The 17,063-nt window shown below is 38.1% G+C and overlaps 1 protein-coding gene across 1 annotated transcript in view; it reads right to left on the bottom strand.

Annotated features, from left to right (window-relative positions):
- IL17REL (interleukin 17 receptor E like) overlaps positions 1 to 17,063 on the bottom strand; it is a 42,069-nt gene extending 25,006 nt beyond the window's left edge. The window contains exon 1 of the mRNA XM_041405326.1: positions 16,962 to 17,063. Within this exon, the coding sequence (XP_041261260.1) occupies positions 16,962 to 17,063 (102 nt within the window). The remainder of the gene's footprint in view (positions 1 to 16,961) is intronic.

Genomic DNA, 17,063 nt, shown 5'->3' on the forward strand with positions numbered 1-17,063 from the left:
TTTTGCATACAGAATATATGTTCTCATGTTCTTTCCTTTAAAAGCAGTGTCCTGTTGACAGAGATACTTGTATCACACCCAGAAAAGTAACAGGCAGTGCCTTGTCTCCTCTCAAACTGGATTGCAGCTCTCAGTCCTTTTAAAACATTTTAGGACGTTGTCAACAAGCCAACAGTCTGTGAGCTTTAGAGCCAGCAAAATTCTTCTGGTGGACATTTAGAAATTTTTGAATTGAAACACAGAGGCTACAGCCTGGGCAAGCATTAGGACATCATTAAATAACTATTGCTTGGTTTTCCAGGAGGCTTTCATCCACAGGGAATCCTGCGCTCCTCGGAAATAAAGCTGTGGAGCAAAACCATATTATTGCTGCAGGTGAGAAAGGGCAGAACATTCACTCCGCTGTGGAGGGCAGCTGCCTGGGGTACCTGAGAATGTGTCCTGTCCTCCATGACAGCTTTTCATTTCAGCTAAGCTCCTTCCTAAAGGAGGCCTTTGGAAAAGCAGTGACCACTGTCTAACCTGCATCAGTTCCCATTCTTCTGTCCTTTTGGCAGTTCTATTTTTAAAAATCACTTTTGGACATAAGCTGTCACCTTTTACTATTGGCAATTTGTTACTATGACTCAAAAAAGTAAAAATGCATAAAAGGTATTTTAAACCACGTTTTATAACAAGACAGATGTGGTCATATACTGGCATAGACTGAAGATTAGAAAAATTATTTCATATTGTTAAAGATATTGGTTTGGCTGCTTCTACAGCATAATACATTGACACTCAAATTAGAGCCTGTTGCAACCAGACAAGGTATAATGGTTTTAAATTAAAAGAGAGTTGATTTATATCAGATATAAGAAAGAAAATATTTTACAGTGAGGGTGGTGGACACATTCAAGACCAGGTTGGATGGGGCTCAGAGCACCCTGTTCCCCTTGGAGCTATCCCTGCTCACCACAGGGGACTAGATGACCTTTAAAGTTCCCTTCCAGCCCAAACCATTTTATGATTCAATAAAGTATACCAAACTTCTTTACATGACTTTTCTAAAACTGGGATACTTCTGTTTCAAAAGTTTTATAATTTCCTCAAATCTCCATGAAAAACTGAAAACAGTAACTGATAAGACCTAATTTCTGATGTATCATAGAAATATTTGATATTTTTTAATTATTTCTGAAAGGAACTGCTGGATCAACTAATTTCTCAGTCATTATTTACTAGAAGAAATTAATCTCTCATGAGACTGATCATTCAGCAAATTACTTCCATATTTTTTACTTCCCATTTTGAGCCAGACAGTTGAAAATATTTTGGTTAGGTGGCTTGACAGAGTTCCCAATTGCCAGTCAAAATTTCTTAGAACAGCATCTTTAACTTCTCTAACCATTCTTCCTGGTTAAAACCTTAGTGCAAAAAATACATTTAAAAAATCAAGTTCACACTGAATTAAGCAACAAAAAAATCTCACAAATATCAAAGGATTCAGCTTTTTAATTACAGAAGGTCATCCCCCTGTTATGACACCTGAAAATTGAAAACTGAATGTACAATAACTAAAGTACATATATTGCAGGAGAAAAACCAAAACACCCATTTCTGTGGGCTGTGGCATGATAAAGAAATTCTTTTATACCTTTCAGTCTATCCTAATTAATTATTAGTTTTCACTATTGCATAGAGGAATCCTCTAATCTGAACTCTTACATTTATTTTGTCTGTTCTACAGGAAAGAAAGAAACATCCTTCTGTGACTTTTGATCTGGTAGGGAGATGTTTTGTCATTCTTGGGCACTTGGTTGTGTTCTGGGTGAGGAGTTGTTGGGAAAGTTTACATAAATGATCAAATATTTGCACAAACACTTGCCAGTTACAGCAATATTTGGTCACAGAGCAATTTCTTATTTTTTTAAGTGTTTCTTTTTATTGTACAATACCAAGTGGGTGGGGGAGTTTTACAATCACTTTGCATAACAGCCCAAAGAGACCATTTGTCTGAAAGAATAACTCGAATTAACCAAGTTCCTCTCCCACTTCTATATCTTTTGTTTTCAGGAATTTTCAGTGATGAGTGCAATAAAAAAACATAACACACTAAAACAGGAATGGAAATTTTCTTCTCTTTTACAAATGCCTAGGGCATCTTTTATGCAAAAATAAGATCCTGAACATGATACTACATTTTACTCCTATACAGGGAGAATCTTTGATTCATATCTTCTTTGGCAAGGAGCCTAAGTAAAATATACTTACACAATGCACAAACAGTTAGGGATTTTCCTATTTCTCTGGGGTTTTCCCCATTTGTGGTATTACTCAACTGTAGCTAGAGGTTATCTGAACACACACCACCAGCATGCAGCATTCTGAATAGAAGATGTGGTGCCAGCTTTTTAGCTAGCACAGCAACTTCTTCTCAAACTAGGACAATTTTAATATCCCATTGTTCTAACAACTGTAGAGAAGAGAGTGAGATCAGTAGAGGAAGACTTGGATTAGGGGCACAGAGAGTGTTTTCATGAATTAAAATTGCCAAGAAAAAGAAACAAAGATCAAATCTACTTCCCACTTCCTCTCATATCTTCAGGCACTAAATCAAGTGCAGAATTGTGGAAATTATTCCCTGGATGCTCTGTCATGCAGGAAAGAGTCTGAGGAAAATTTGGGTTCACAGTCTACCTGTTAGTGCTGTTATACCTAGTTCATAGAAGAGCTGGTGGCAGCTCTTGCATAACTCTATAAGGAATAGCAAGAAGCCTGAAAATGCCTTAAAATGTATTCTTTGGTTGGGACCAGGTTGTCAGACATTTAACATTCATTCATTCATTAAGACACCTACATTAGTCAGTGAATGTAGAATCCTCCCTTTTGGGCCATGCTCACTGGCAAAGCTATTGGCTACATTTGTACTTTAGGGTCAGCTGTCAGAGAAGGCAGAGGGAAAGGAACATGACCATATTCTGATGTTTCCCTCTATTCCAACAATTTCTATTCTTTAACCACCACTAAAAGCAAGCATGGGATTCTACGTACTTTTACAACACAGGGAAAGGGTGGGTTTGCAATAATTGAAGTTCAAATTGTAGCCAAAAGGTCAATAAAGATGATTAATCTGAACAAGTTAATTTTTTTTTTTCCAATTGAAAGGAGGTGCTCTGCAAAAATCCATCTTATTCTGCATACAAATACAAAGGATGTCCCAAATCACTGGGTACAGTCCCCTGATAACCACAGGTACCATATAATCTAATCCCTTTCAAAAACTGGTGAAGCATCATTGCAAAATCAGTCAGGCTTTCATGTGCACTGCTGTGAGTGCCAAGGCTATTCCAGAAGAGCTGTTGTCTACTAACACCAAACCTTTTAATTTCTTTCATGACAACAATAATGGTTAGCTTTTACTTACTTCTGATTGCACTCGTTATCTCTTCACTTAAATAGATGCTTCCCACCTTGGAATTTACTTTTTATTTATCTGCATCCAGTAATATACCTTTTCTCAGCTTTTTTTTTTTTTTGTGAGACTGTAAAAGCTAAGCTATTTTACTCCTCTCTAATAAACCAGATTTTCCTTCTCACCATCACCCTTCTCAGCAGCTTCTTCTGCTTTAATGTATCTGTCCGAAAGGAGTGACCAGAACCATCCATAGCTGTGAAAACATTGGGGCTCATTCTGTGCCTTGTAAAGTCATACTGATCTTGGTCTCAGCTGGGAACTCCACAGCCATATCCTCCACCACAGAGGGCGAGCGACTTACCCCTGCTGTGTAAGCAATCCAGCTGCAGCTTTCCTTTCTTCAGCTGCTCACCCATTCATTCCCAGAGGGAGGAGCCCGCAGAGGTGGGTCCAATAGAGTCCTCAATGATTTCTCATGGCTCCTAGTAAAAAACCTGGCATGCCAGTGTCACCTCAACCACCTCCATTAGGAAAAGTTCTTTGAGCAGTGGACAGCCACAGTCAAAGTTATATGCATCTCCACCATTCAAGAACTTTGGATGGAAACAGAGAGGATTCAGAGCTCTATCTATATCAAAAGCTCCACAGACCATCAATAAATCGCTGTAATTCCTTTCAGAGACTTTCAGCCCCAGAAACTTTCTAGGCATTACTTCATGGAAGGAAATTACTGAGTGTGTTTTAGCTTTTTCCAGAGCTATTTTTCATAGATAAAGACCATAATGCCTTTGCGATTTACACATCATTGATGCTGACGGGGACTGGAACCTCACAGAGCTTTTCTCATTAAGTTCTATGAAAGCTCACTGCTGTATTTATCTTACCAAATGTAAGAAAACAGAATTCTTTACAGTAAAGAAAGCAGAGTGATAACATAATGATTCCTGTCCCACTGAAAGAAGACTTAACGATATCAACAAGTATTTATACAAAAAATTGGAAGTGGGTGAAAAGGAAAAATAATAGACCTCCAAAACACACTTGGCAAGTGAATTAAATTGTGGTTACATTTACCAAGTACCAGAAAAATTGCAATTATTAATATTCTTAATATGAAAATTTAGAACTATTAAAAATTTGTAGTTATTACTGCTGATACGGTGCCCTCAAAAGACCTTTTCTTTGAAGGAGCATCTGTATTTGTTTTGACATCAAGTGTAATAATTCTCATTGCCAAGGTAAAACTATGTTACTAATGACAGTTTTCAATTTTTGGCAAACCACAAGGTTGTTCTTCAGCTTCTGCTGGCAATGTGGTGATCTGATACATGTGAGCAGCATGCAGTGGGATTAGCTGAGCAGTCATAGATTGAAACATTTGGACTGTTATTCATGCAGAAAAGAAATGGCAAAGCATTATTTTGGACTACTTTTAAACTACAAAAACACCTGGATGCTGCTGGATTGTTTTACAGAATGCTAAAAACAGAGCATCTGAGTCACGTCTACACATTATCCAGCTCCTGTGTGTTCCAAGTGAAATGGAAAACATCCCATCACATTAGTGCAGTGCTGAATCTGAAAGAATAATTGCTACTGAGCAGTGGGATATCAAGCTCAGGCTCACTACAGTGCTAACGAGGTCATGCACTTTTTGGATGAGAGCTGGCCTGAGTCGGGCAGAGCAAGGTGACATCTGGCTGTGTTACCTCTCTGTTGATGGGCTCTGAGCTCATCACTGAAAGAGCCTGAGCAAACATGATGGTGATGACACTCTCCAGCAGGACTTCACAGGGATCTCAAGCAGTGACTGTTACCAATTGTCATTGCACCACCTTCCATTTCACATGTGAATGCAGAGGTACAGACCGTCTTCCACAGCCCGCTCCTTGTCACAAGGCCAACACCTCCATCACAGCTGAGCAGCACTTCAGGAGTGCAGGAGCATGTGACTAAGACCTTCAGCCCCCTTAGATTTTTATCCTTCTCTTTACCTGCTATTAGTCAGGTGTAACAGAGGTTTCTGCTTCCCAGGCAGTGTGCATTTCCTCCCGCACTGTCTGATGCAGAAGAATCCTGTTCCTACATTTTAACTGCAGTGTTCCATATGTTATCAGTACTGCACGTGGCATATAATATCTTCTAGCCCTCACAGTGGGTGCATGGCTGAATCCTTTTCACAGAGTAGAACAACTGGAAGAGTTAGAAGCACAGTAATTTCTCAGAACTCTTGGCAGTGACATATATTTATCCTATAAGTGAATAGACAGACAAAACAATATTGCTTTGAGGTCTCTCAACTGGGAAGAATATTCCCTGCTTCTATTTTTTTTTTTTTCTATTTTATTTAAAAATAATGTTGAGATTAAAAAAAAAAAAAAAAAAAAAAAAAAAAAAAGGACCTACATATAAACCACTTGCTTTTAAATTTATGGGACCAAAGGGAGCTATGACTGCCTGAAATAAAAGCTGCCTGTTCTATTGTGTGCTTCAGCTCCAGGACTAGAAGCAGAATTTGCTTGAAGCAACAGTATGTGTTAACTTTTTTCTTTTAGAAATTAAAAGAACCAAAACAAAAAAAAAGTCAATCGTTTTGATGTCATGTTTCCTACACTATTAACACAAGCTGTTAACAAAACAGAATAGAGTACAATAGACACACTAAAATTAAAATGTACTTTAACTGCCATACCGTCAGCTGGTATAAATCAGCACCATCCCATACACAGACTGTCAAAAATTTCAGACCACTCAGCTACATGAAAGGAGAACTAATCTACCAAATCAGCACTTCTACTATAACAATGAGACAGGGACACTGACACAGCATTAATTATTTCAATTACTTACTGGAGATCTCATACAGGGGATGATAAAATGGAATCAAAGAAATGTAGGGTGGAAGGGGTTTCTGAAGGTCACCAAGTTCAGCCTCCTCCTAGAAGCAGTACTGTCACCAGATCAAGTCAGCAATTATTATGGTCATTTCTTGAAAAACTGGAGGACATAGATTCCACAAGCCCTCCAGACAACCATGTGCTTTGAGGTTAAGATGTTATAATGATCTTTGTAGCACAAAACAGGCTACAAGAAAAAAGCTCCCTCAGCAACACTGACAGAACTGAGACTAGCAGTCTCAGAGGTGACTGGAATCAGTGGGCAGTAAGATTGCCATAGAAAAGAACAGAGAAGAAAGAAAAAAATAGCAAGAATTCAAGTGAAGATTATGAGAAGATACTCTCCAGTACAGAATTGCTCCTCCTGCTGCTGAATACAGTAATTATTTCATTAGGAATTATGTATTTTTATTTTTGCCTGAAGATACTTTTCTATTCCAGTTACTGCCTTCTCATTTATCCTAACACTATTGCTCAGCAAAAAGAGGAGACATACTGCAGGCCCTGTTTCCCAGTATTCTGGCATACACAGCAAAGCCCTCACTGTTTTTCTCTAGGCAAATACTCTTTTAATATATGTCTAGAGTGATTCCCAGGAGCAGCACTCAGTGCTCAGCTGTACACTGTGAACTTTATAAATGAAAAATGCCACACTGCTCACTCCCAAAAATTGTGGAAGACTGGTTGGGTGAGACACATTCCACTGATCTGAATGAACTTTGGATCTGAGGCAAGTGGGGATACATTCTTTTGCCAGTCGTGGTGGGTTGCCCCTGGCTAGGTGCCACATGCCCACCATAGTGACAGTGCCTCTGTCACTCCCTTCCACCACTGGACAGGGAATTAAAAATGTAACAAAAGTCTCCTGGTTTGAGATAAGGACAGGGAGATATCACACAGCCATTGTCATCACAGGCAAAATAGACTCAGCTTGGGGAAATTAGTTTAATTTATTCCAAATTGCAATCAGAGTAAGTTAGTGAGAAAAAACAAGCCTCAAAGCACCTTCCTCCCACCCTTCCCTTCTTCACAGGCTCAACTTCATTCCTGATTTGTCCACCTCCTCCCCCTCAGCAGTTCAGGGGAACAAGGAAAGAGAGGCTGCAGTCAGTTCATCACACATCACGTCATCATTGTCTCTGCCACTCCTTCCTTCTCAGGGAGAGGATTCCTTATACTGTTCTACCTGCTCCTGCTCCAGCAAGGGGACCCTCCCACAGGAGACAGAGCTTCACAAAATGAGCAGCATGGGCTGCTGTTCTTTATGAACTTTTCCAGAGTGGATCCCTTCCACAAGGTGCAGTCCCTCAGGAACAGACTGGTCCAGCACAGGTCCCCCACAGGGTGACAAATCCTGCCAGCAAACCTGCTGCAGTGTGGCTCCTCTCTCCACAGGCCACAGGTCCTGCCAGGAGCCTGCTCCAGTATGAGCTTCCCACAGGGTCCCAATGTCCTTAAGGCACCCACCTGCTCCATCAGGGGATAACAGAAAGCTGATATCCTGAGGATACTCTCATCACTGATGGTCTCGACCTTGGCCAGTGGTGGCTCTGTCTTGGAGCTGGCTGGAAGCTTCTTACAGAAGCCCAGCTACCAAAATTTCACAAACCCAACACACCTATGCAAACATCAGCTTTGCCCATGAGAAAAGGGTCACATAATCCCCAAGTAATGCAATTTCTCCATGAGGATTTTGCATTAGTGGGTAGTGAAATAAAGCCAACATTTTCAGCCATTTTTAAAAGGATTAAGTCAGCCAAATATGAAAGAGGGCTTAGGTACCTGAAATATAATTTAAGCAAACTGTAGTAATCTCAGCTCAGGACCATGATCTGTAATATCCAATGAATTGCCACACAACACTGGAGGCACTTAAGCTTATTAGACACCTCCTTTTCTGATCTGAAATATCTCTGGATGCATGCAATTTGGTGTTTAGTTTGTGACCAGAACAACAATGGAATGAACTCTAGCTCACGGCAGACACTCATAGTGAGACACATCCACATCACCCAGCATAGCAGGTAGCTGGAGATTTAATAGTAACAGAGTAAAACTAACAAAGCTCAAGCCTCCTTCAAACTGTAAATATTAGAAGAGGAAAGCAGAATATGGGCATTTTCCACCTTTTATAGTCCAGCTTTCAAGTTCTTCTCTCAAGGGACCACTAGGTTCAACACCCTCCTTAAACTGAAGCAGTTCTAAGCTGCCTGTTTGCCACACTGTGTGGTAAATGAGAGGGTTTCCCAGGCCTCCTATTAAAGTAGTCAGAATGTACAGAGGGGAAATAGAAGAATGCTCGTCTGAGAAAAGGACAGGGAAGACACTGTGAAAATTTTAAGCTGATGTTTTTGAGTGCTTTCAACATTCACATGAGAGATCTATTTCCTACTTACATTTTATTCTAAGCAGTGACCAGAAAACAAACCACAAACTGAAACTTTTAAATAGCTCTCAGCAGCTGCTCCACAAGAGAACAGCTTCTTTGTGGAAGAGAGTTTCCACAAAGAAGATTTCACTCATAACTCAGGCTTGTGGGCTCTAGAGAGTGGAGATCAGACTAACTCTTGCCTTTCCTGATGCAGCACCATGCTAAGTAAGCAGGTTTCTCATAGTGCCCTGACAAGACTCTAATGCTTTCTCATGATCTCCACTGAATCTGTATTTAATAAACTAAAACCACAGGAACACTGCAGCATCACAAAATGGGTGAATGTTCTAGACACTACTCTGAAATGTTGGAGGTGCAGGAACTTAAAAAATAATTTTCTAACCCTGCCTTCATGGATCACAAACTCATAGTAAAATTTAGGATAACATAGCACATTTGGCAAAAATTTCTGATGACAATTCCAAGACTTTGAGGCCACATTTCAGGGTTGAGACAGCCCTCAAAGCAGGAGCACATGTCTCTGGGTTTTGCAGCTCTGATTAAAGTGATGATTCTCCCTCTTCTCCTTAAGCAGAAGAAAATTTCAAATTTAAATCATCGTGGAACTACCCCTGATGATATCTCTTCCAGATGAAAAGTCATTTTTAATGCTGACTTTGGTTTTATTCTAGCCTTAGCTTGTTATGTTGTGTAAGGATGTAAGGCCATACAAATGATCCCACAGGACATGGTAGAAGCCATGGTAGTCTCAGATGACCATCCTGGGAGGATTCTGCATTCCTGCCTGTGCCACAGCATCAGTTAAGGAACTGCTTCTATTAAAGACAATGCTGAACATGCCTGATTGGCTCTAATAGTGCTTGCTTGAGTTACAGAAACATTCTAGCCACAACAAAATGAGAGAAATCTTAGTACATTAAATTTTTTTCAGCTGTATTCTTGAAAATTTTTGAGACAGAACTTTTTCCTGGCTATTCATATTTGTATTATTATGATGTCTGAAAGTCTGAATCCTGCATCAGAAACCCTATACCAGAATCCCTACAAACATGCCTTTGCTCTCCTATCAAGAGCAAGAAAAGCCAAAAACACCTTTCCCTGAAAGAATTAGCTGGGTGAGTACACGAGAAATTTAAAACATTAAAGATTTACTGTGCAGTGAAACCCTACTGAAAATATCTAGTGTGTATTTTAGCTGAAACATTTGCAGGTTAAGCTAATTGATAGAGAAGCTAGTAATATATAAATTTGGAAGATTTAAAGAGAAATAAATCATATCCAATACAAATTAATTATTTGAAATGTCATTATACATGTCTATTTCTCAAAATTTTTACTAATCGTAATTTAATGTTGTTAATCATAATTTTGTGGGGGTATGGTGAAGGGGGAAAAAACTCTGCAATAATCACATAATTTACCTTTTTATAATGTATCCTCCTTGTACTGTAGTTGCTAAACTTAGCACAGGGCAATTAAAGGAGGCAGAGGTACAAGAGAAGGGCTTCTAAAGAAGCAGAATCCTACTAATTTTACAACAGCTAAAAAAACCCATCAGTGTTCACTACTTTCATATGTTGCTTTACACTACACCTCATTTTTGATGATAGCACTTACTGAAAACCACCTATGCCATACATTTACTTGAAAATTGTATAGGATTTTTGACCTCTAAGTGGAAGAGAAAATAAGCTACAAAGGCAGACGGAATGCGAACACGGATCGGCCATACTCTAAAAATTATTCTATCGTGTCATATATAAATATAATATGTTGAAATTGAGGGGGAAAAACCCCAAAGCACACATATTACTTATCAAAACTAAGCATGAAACATCACACTATAATGGTAACTGAAATTATGAAAAATTGTAACGAAGACATCAAAACACAAAAAGCAATGGAGAAAAATCACTGCAGTCATATAAAAAAGAACAGCATGTCAGGGAGATGAGGAAGTGGGAAAAAATGAAGGAAGTTTTCATATGTAGGGATAAAAAGGAAAAATAAAACTGGGTAGAGTGAAAAATCTTAACTACAATAAATTCTATTTCCTCAAAGTTTTTCCAAGAAAAGACAATGAACGTACATCTAGTACTGTACAGTGTTGTTTATGTGATTCATACTCTCTGAAAATATGCAGACAAGTACAGGCAATAGCAAGACAAACAGTTTTCCAGAAATTATTGAAATTTACCACACTTATTCAAAGCAACTATGTTGAAATATTTCCTTGCAAGAGAAAGACACACAGGTAATTTGTAAATTAAAATTAAAACTAAAACTCTCTTCATTTTTGCATAGACACTTCCTGAATGAGATTGCATGTCCCATACAGTTTTCATGGTGAGTTCTATATTTTGCATGCTGAAAGGACAAGACATGCCATAAAGCAAAACAGGTCTTCAGCTCTGCTGACTGTTCCAAAGAATTAAATCAAGTATTGTTTGAAGGACTGTCTGTAGATCCCACAAAAGAAAAGTGGATGAATGAATGAAAGCAGAGATACTTGTCTTAGCAAAAAACTCAATATGCCATCTACTCTACATTTCTGCCTTTGTACGAAAGACCTTTATCTGAGACATATGTGAGCTACATTAAACATATCTCAGCTATATTTTCTTAGTGTGTGTGGAGATCTCTATAAGCTCCACAGACAATCCATCCCTGTGCTCAGCACCACTGGTTACTGTGATTTTCCAGTCTATTCATGGCCTCAGAAAATTCTGGCCCATTGAATTCCTATGCTTGTGAATGCAGGGGTAGTGCTGTGATGTGTCTGCATCACTGCTGAGTATACATTAATTTACTGGTTGCATGATCATTCCCAGACAAGTAGTTCAGTGCTGGTCTGAAATTTCCTCAGCAACACACTGCAGTTGGGGCATACTTTCTGGTTTGTATCTTTAAAATGGTAAATAATTTCCTGGTTTTCAAAAAATAGCCAATAAATGTTATCAAAGTCAGGGAAAAAATTATAAGGAAATATATTTTTTCTGACAGGATGAAAACTACTACAAAAACATCTGTAACAGTCTGGTATAAAAAAATCTAGGGATCTCTTTTGGGGCTAATGATAGCGAAACACATAGGGCTTCAAATGTGGGATCCTGGTCTGAACAACCACCAAGCTACAACTCAGTACACAGAAACTTATGGCTCCCAGAAATCAAATTATTTTTAGGCAGAGATAGGAGGAAACTAATTTCTTAGGTTCAAATCCATCCATCCATCCATCCATCCATCCATCCATCCATCCATCCATCTGCAAAGCCTAGCAGTTCAATGCTGAGCCAAAAAAGCCCAGAGAGCATCCAAACCTATCCTTAGAAAGAAGTCTTTTAAACCTCTTTTGGTCCTTTTCATTTTTGATCATCCCTGGTTCTCTCCTATGCACAAGCATTTTGGCAGGAGAGGAAGAATGGAGTAGTATAAACAGACATGACAATGTAACAGGTACAGCACTGCCAGCTCCACAAAAGTACAAATAAACTATTCCTAGACCTTACTGCAAGAATTCCAGCTAGGTCACACCACGTGGTCTCGTTAAAGTTATTACCACTCAGAGAAAACCTGTCCCACCCAGATTTGATCAAATTACAAGTAGTTTTCCAACTGCAAAGCAGTCAGATGGCTGTGGAAAGCACCTACTTCCAAGTCTCAATACCTCCTACTCAGTTTTGGGTCCAAATGGAGCTGAAGGACAGATCAGATCCCTAAGATTAGGGCTGAGAAAGATTAGTAAACTAAAATTTACTGTCAATAATAAAGGCCAGCTGCTCCCATCTTCTGCTGAGCTTGCTTATATATCCCTTTTTGGGTTTATCAAATATGTGTCTCCTGCTATTTGCAGATTATATACTGATTGCAAACAAGTGATGCTGATATCTCATGGTGAAGCTTCTAACCCTGCCTTGTGTTTCAGTTCCAAGACACTTTGTCAGGTCCAGTTCCAACACCTGTTAAGTCTGTGCCCTCAACTTTCATGACTTGTATTCTCTGCTTGCTATTCCAGTGGCTAGTCTCTTTCCAGACCTTGCAACCTTCTTCTGGAGTTCCTGAGGAAGAGAGGAGAGAAAAAGCCCAAAAGCTACCATTGCTTTTTTTTTTTTTTTTTTTTTTTTTTTGCAGGTTCTGAATTGCAGAGCTTTCTCCACCTCCACCTCTCTTACAGGAGCTGGTGGTACATGCTGTGACACTGAGGAGCACTGCACTAAGTCCCTCTTTGTACCTGTCACTGGCTGTTTCCTTCTCAGGGGGAGAGGAAATGTGACAGCACCCAACCAGCAGCATAGGACACAACATGAAGCTGTCTTATATCATTGCCAAGCTATTTTTGACCCAAAGAGCAAATGTGAAATACAGTTCAAGAGATAAGCCACCCAAATGTGCTAAATTGCAGCTCTTCTAAGTACCAGCAGAGAAGGCTAGCAAAGATACCTAAGCAAATGGGTTAATATCACTCAATATGATGGAGCCCCTGAAGTTCTAACTAATGAGTACTTAACTCATAATTATAATATTCAAAGCAGTTAATGAAAACATATAATTAAGACACACCACACAGGAAGGTCAGAACTCTTTTGTACTTGTGAAAACCAGAGAAATTAAATAACTTGAAGAGAGCCACACAAGTGATTTGATGGCAGGCAGAGAAGTAGACCCCAGGCTTTCTGTCAAGGGCATGCTCTCGTGGATTGTACTGCACCTCAGCAAATATTAGCAAAGAATATGTTTTATATTTTTATGCATCTCCTTCTGTCATCAGATATATCAATGTACACCCAAAAAAGTCTGTGTTGAATTGTATCCCTGTGGTGGAATTTCATTACATATCTCTCTCACTCATCCTAAGGAAGCCAGGACTCTGATCAGTCTCTTTAGAGACTAAAGATTTGCCATGTCTAAAATTATGTTTTCATTCAGATTTTATAGGACAATTGAATTATGTCACTCACATTATCGTGTCTATTTTCTAGAGGTTTGGGATCACTTTTAAAATATGAATTGCTCAATAATGAACAAAGAATAGCAATTTATGTCAGCTGACTTTGTGGACTAAGGGCTATACTATATCACTGGTTTTGCAGTGTGTAGTATTCAGCAAAACTGGACTGATCCATGGTATACATATCCAGTGGTATACATATCCAGTAAAGAAACACCGTGTATTTTGATTATAAATAGCAGGAACAAGCAGCAGTTATATATACCAAGGATTTGTTGCCAATAACCTTTATAATTAGAGGAAATCCCAGATTCAGTTTAGTGTTTCCTTCTTCATCCATAGACTTTGGAAACATTACTGCATTAAATGGCAGACAATACAAATAATATTTCATAGTGTTCTGGGGAGTGTTTTTTAAATGTAGTGCTCTTGATCTTTACCAGCTGTTGAATCAAATTTGGCATAAGCCTATTTCTTTGTGTACAGCCTGCAAACAATGTGGATTGTAAAACGAGTAGGCAGGGATTGCAGGCTGGGATTCCCCTATGCTTTTACAGGGAAACTTGGTTGATAACTGTGTTTCCTATTGGGTGGGACATGGAGACCATGCCCATAGCACTTAGTCTTCGAATACTAGAATATCACATGAGCTCTAAAGCCAAGCTATTAAAATAAAGAAGAAGAAATAAATCATAACATGTAATAAAAGCTTACTTGTTCATTTGCCATTATTCAACCCACAGCTGTATATTTTTCATGCAATTTAAAATTTCATGTAATACCGGCATGAACATCCAATGTTTAATTAATGGTAAATAAATAATTAAACAATAAATAATTCATAAAGTTGTGATAACAGTTCAATGCAGACGTTTTGCAAGTCATATGCCTCAAAATAGTTATGTCACTATTTGCCCTAGGTACAACCAGTGCTTTACTCTGATGAGGAGTACCCATGGAGGTCGAAACCACTCACAAACGCCTAGTGGACACAGCCACACTAAAATCTAGTCTACTGCTCAAACTCAACAGTTTCAGTTGTTAAACCTGCTAAAAAACTTCTGACAATACCCATAGTTTGAAAAACACAGAAAAATGCAAATTATTGCTTTTCATATCCCTTGCCTTATGAAGAACCACACAGCTTCAAGTTTGAATGAAAAATAGAAATTTACTGTACAAACTTCTGGGGGGGGAAACTTCATAAGACAAAAGAAAATCTGTAATACTCACTTGTAACAACAGCAGCTGCAGAAATCTCTGATAGTTTTAAAATGACAATATCTCATTATCACATTAAGAAAATTGCTAGGAATAAGTCATTGATTCTCTACTTTTTGATCTGATGTGCTATAGCAGAATATTTCACACAGACAAAGGCAAACTGTAACCCCTGACTAGTGCCCCTATGAAGAACACTGAGTAACACATCATGGGGAAGATTGACTGCTCCCTTTTAGAATAACTCACGAGCTGGATTGAGCCCACAAATCATGGTCAGTTATGCAGAGAAACTGAAGTTAATTTCAAAGGAAAAGGAGGAAGAAGTTTCGTCTAATAAGCTAGTCATGAGATTCTAAAGTTCATGTAGTTAAAGTGCTTTGCACTAGATTGAAAATGCTATGCTGGCAGTAATTTATCCTGTTGAGATCATTATTGTTCCCCTTAGGAAACATTTTTGTCTTAAAAAGTCATTAATGCATTCAAGATTCTACTGAATACAACTAGCAGAAACATCACATACAGAACATGAACTGAATGCTGTCCCTAATATCACAAATTATTGATTGATTGATTGATTGATTGGTTCCGATATACTGGAAACAATGTATTTCCCTTGTAAATAAGAAAAATAAAACACACCTTTCTCAGTTAATCAATCTTCAGTATTGGAAAAGTGTAAGACACACTCTTGAAGGTAGAGAAAGGTATCCAGGTTGCCAAACCTTAGGGTTGTGTCTATAGGCAATCAGTGATCAGTCTTCATAACATACATCCCTAAGGTTTGACAAAGAGAGATACCCTTTAGGGTCCCCAGAGGTAAATCCTATCCCCTAGACTAAAACCCATCAAAAAAGGTTGATATTGAATTTTACGTGCTGATAGTCCTACACTCTTTGGAGGGATAAATTAGAATGACAAATCATTTATATTTTAAACTCCCATTGCAGCAGACCAAGGAGCATAAATTATTTAAAATACATGTGTATTTGCATTCATGAATATGAGTACATAACAATTCTTGAAAAGCATTTGGGTAAATCTAGAGATTAATCTCTTATGGCTATATTTTATTATTCTAAAAATATCTAAGTAGATAGAGACTACAGAACTTGAATACAGGAACATTAACTATAGTACATGAATATTTAAATATAGAGAGAGCTTTTTTTGCTTAATCTAGTATTTTATAAGCATCTTTATTCCTACTGTTTTTCTAGGATACATATATTAAATGTAAAATAAATTACTTTAACGTGAACTAACTTAATATCTGGGTAGTACCACCACATTTAAGTAATCTTTAGAATGTCTCACTGGTTGTCCTAAATACTGACATCTTCAAGCAGAAGTTTATACAGACAGCCAAATTCTTTCATAAAATCAATTTCACTTCTCTGTAGGCAGTACACAGTTATAATCGTCCACTAAGACTGAAAGTCAGATTGCCTATTATTTAATCCCTTTTTTTTTTTAATTTATCTTTCAGTGTACTCTATGTTTACAATTTCAGAATGCCAGGAAGAGCAGAACATCTCCACACTGCCCCTTGGCGGGGATATTTGGAATGGTACAAAGCCAAAGCTATTAAAGAGACGGTATGGTTCACACTCCTTTCATGCGCATACAGAAGTCATTAAATTTAATACTGGTTACATTCAAACCACAAAATGAAAAACATGTTTTACTCTTTCTCATGCTTAATTCATTTATTCACAGCAAATTCAGTGTCTCATATGTTCCTAACATAATTAGCAATTTCTGAAACCTCTCATACCTCTTTGGCACCCCTGCTGTTGTAAAAACTGACTCTGGAAAAGCAATGAATATTAACAAAATAATTTTTTTCAAATACAAAAGACAGATTTTAACTAACAGCAGCAGTTGCAAACTGTGTAAAGATGCATTTAAAGATGCATTTTACTACCCTCTTTCAGAGTAATTCTTGCCACTTTGGATACTTAATTCAGAATGACAGGAATATAAAGTGAATGTTCAGGACAGCTGAAATATTTTTTCCCTTTTTGCCTTCTTTCTTTTCCTACAATTACTTTGGTAGCATATAACTACTATATTAATAGACAGCAAATTGGAACAAGAGATTACCTGAGAACATGAAAGTCCACATTCTTCAATCCTGGGAATAATCTGACAATCAGTATTCCAAAATAGAATTATTAGAAGAATCTGAACATAAGTATTTATCAT

This window comes from Onychostruthus taczanowskii, unplaced genomic scaffold (assembly GCF_017590055.1).
Source record: "Onychostruthus taczanowskii isolate IOZ18803 unplaced genomic scaffold, ASM1759005v1 scaffold23, whole genome shotgun sequence".
Classification (NCBI taxonomy): domain Eukaryota; kingdom Metazoa; phylum Chordata; class Aves; order Passeriformes; family Passeridae; genus Onychostruthus; species Onychostruthus taczanowskii.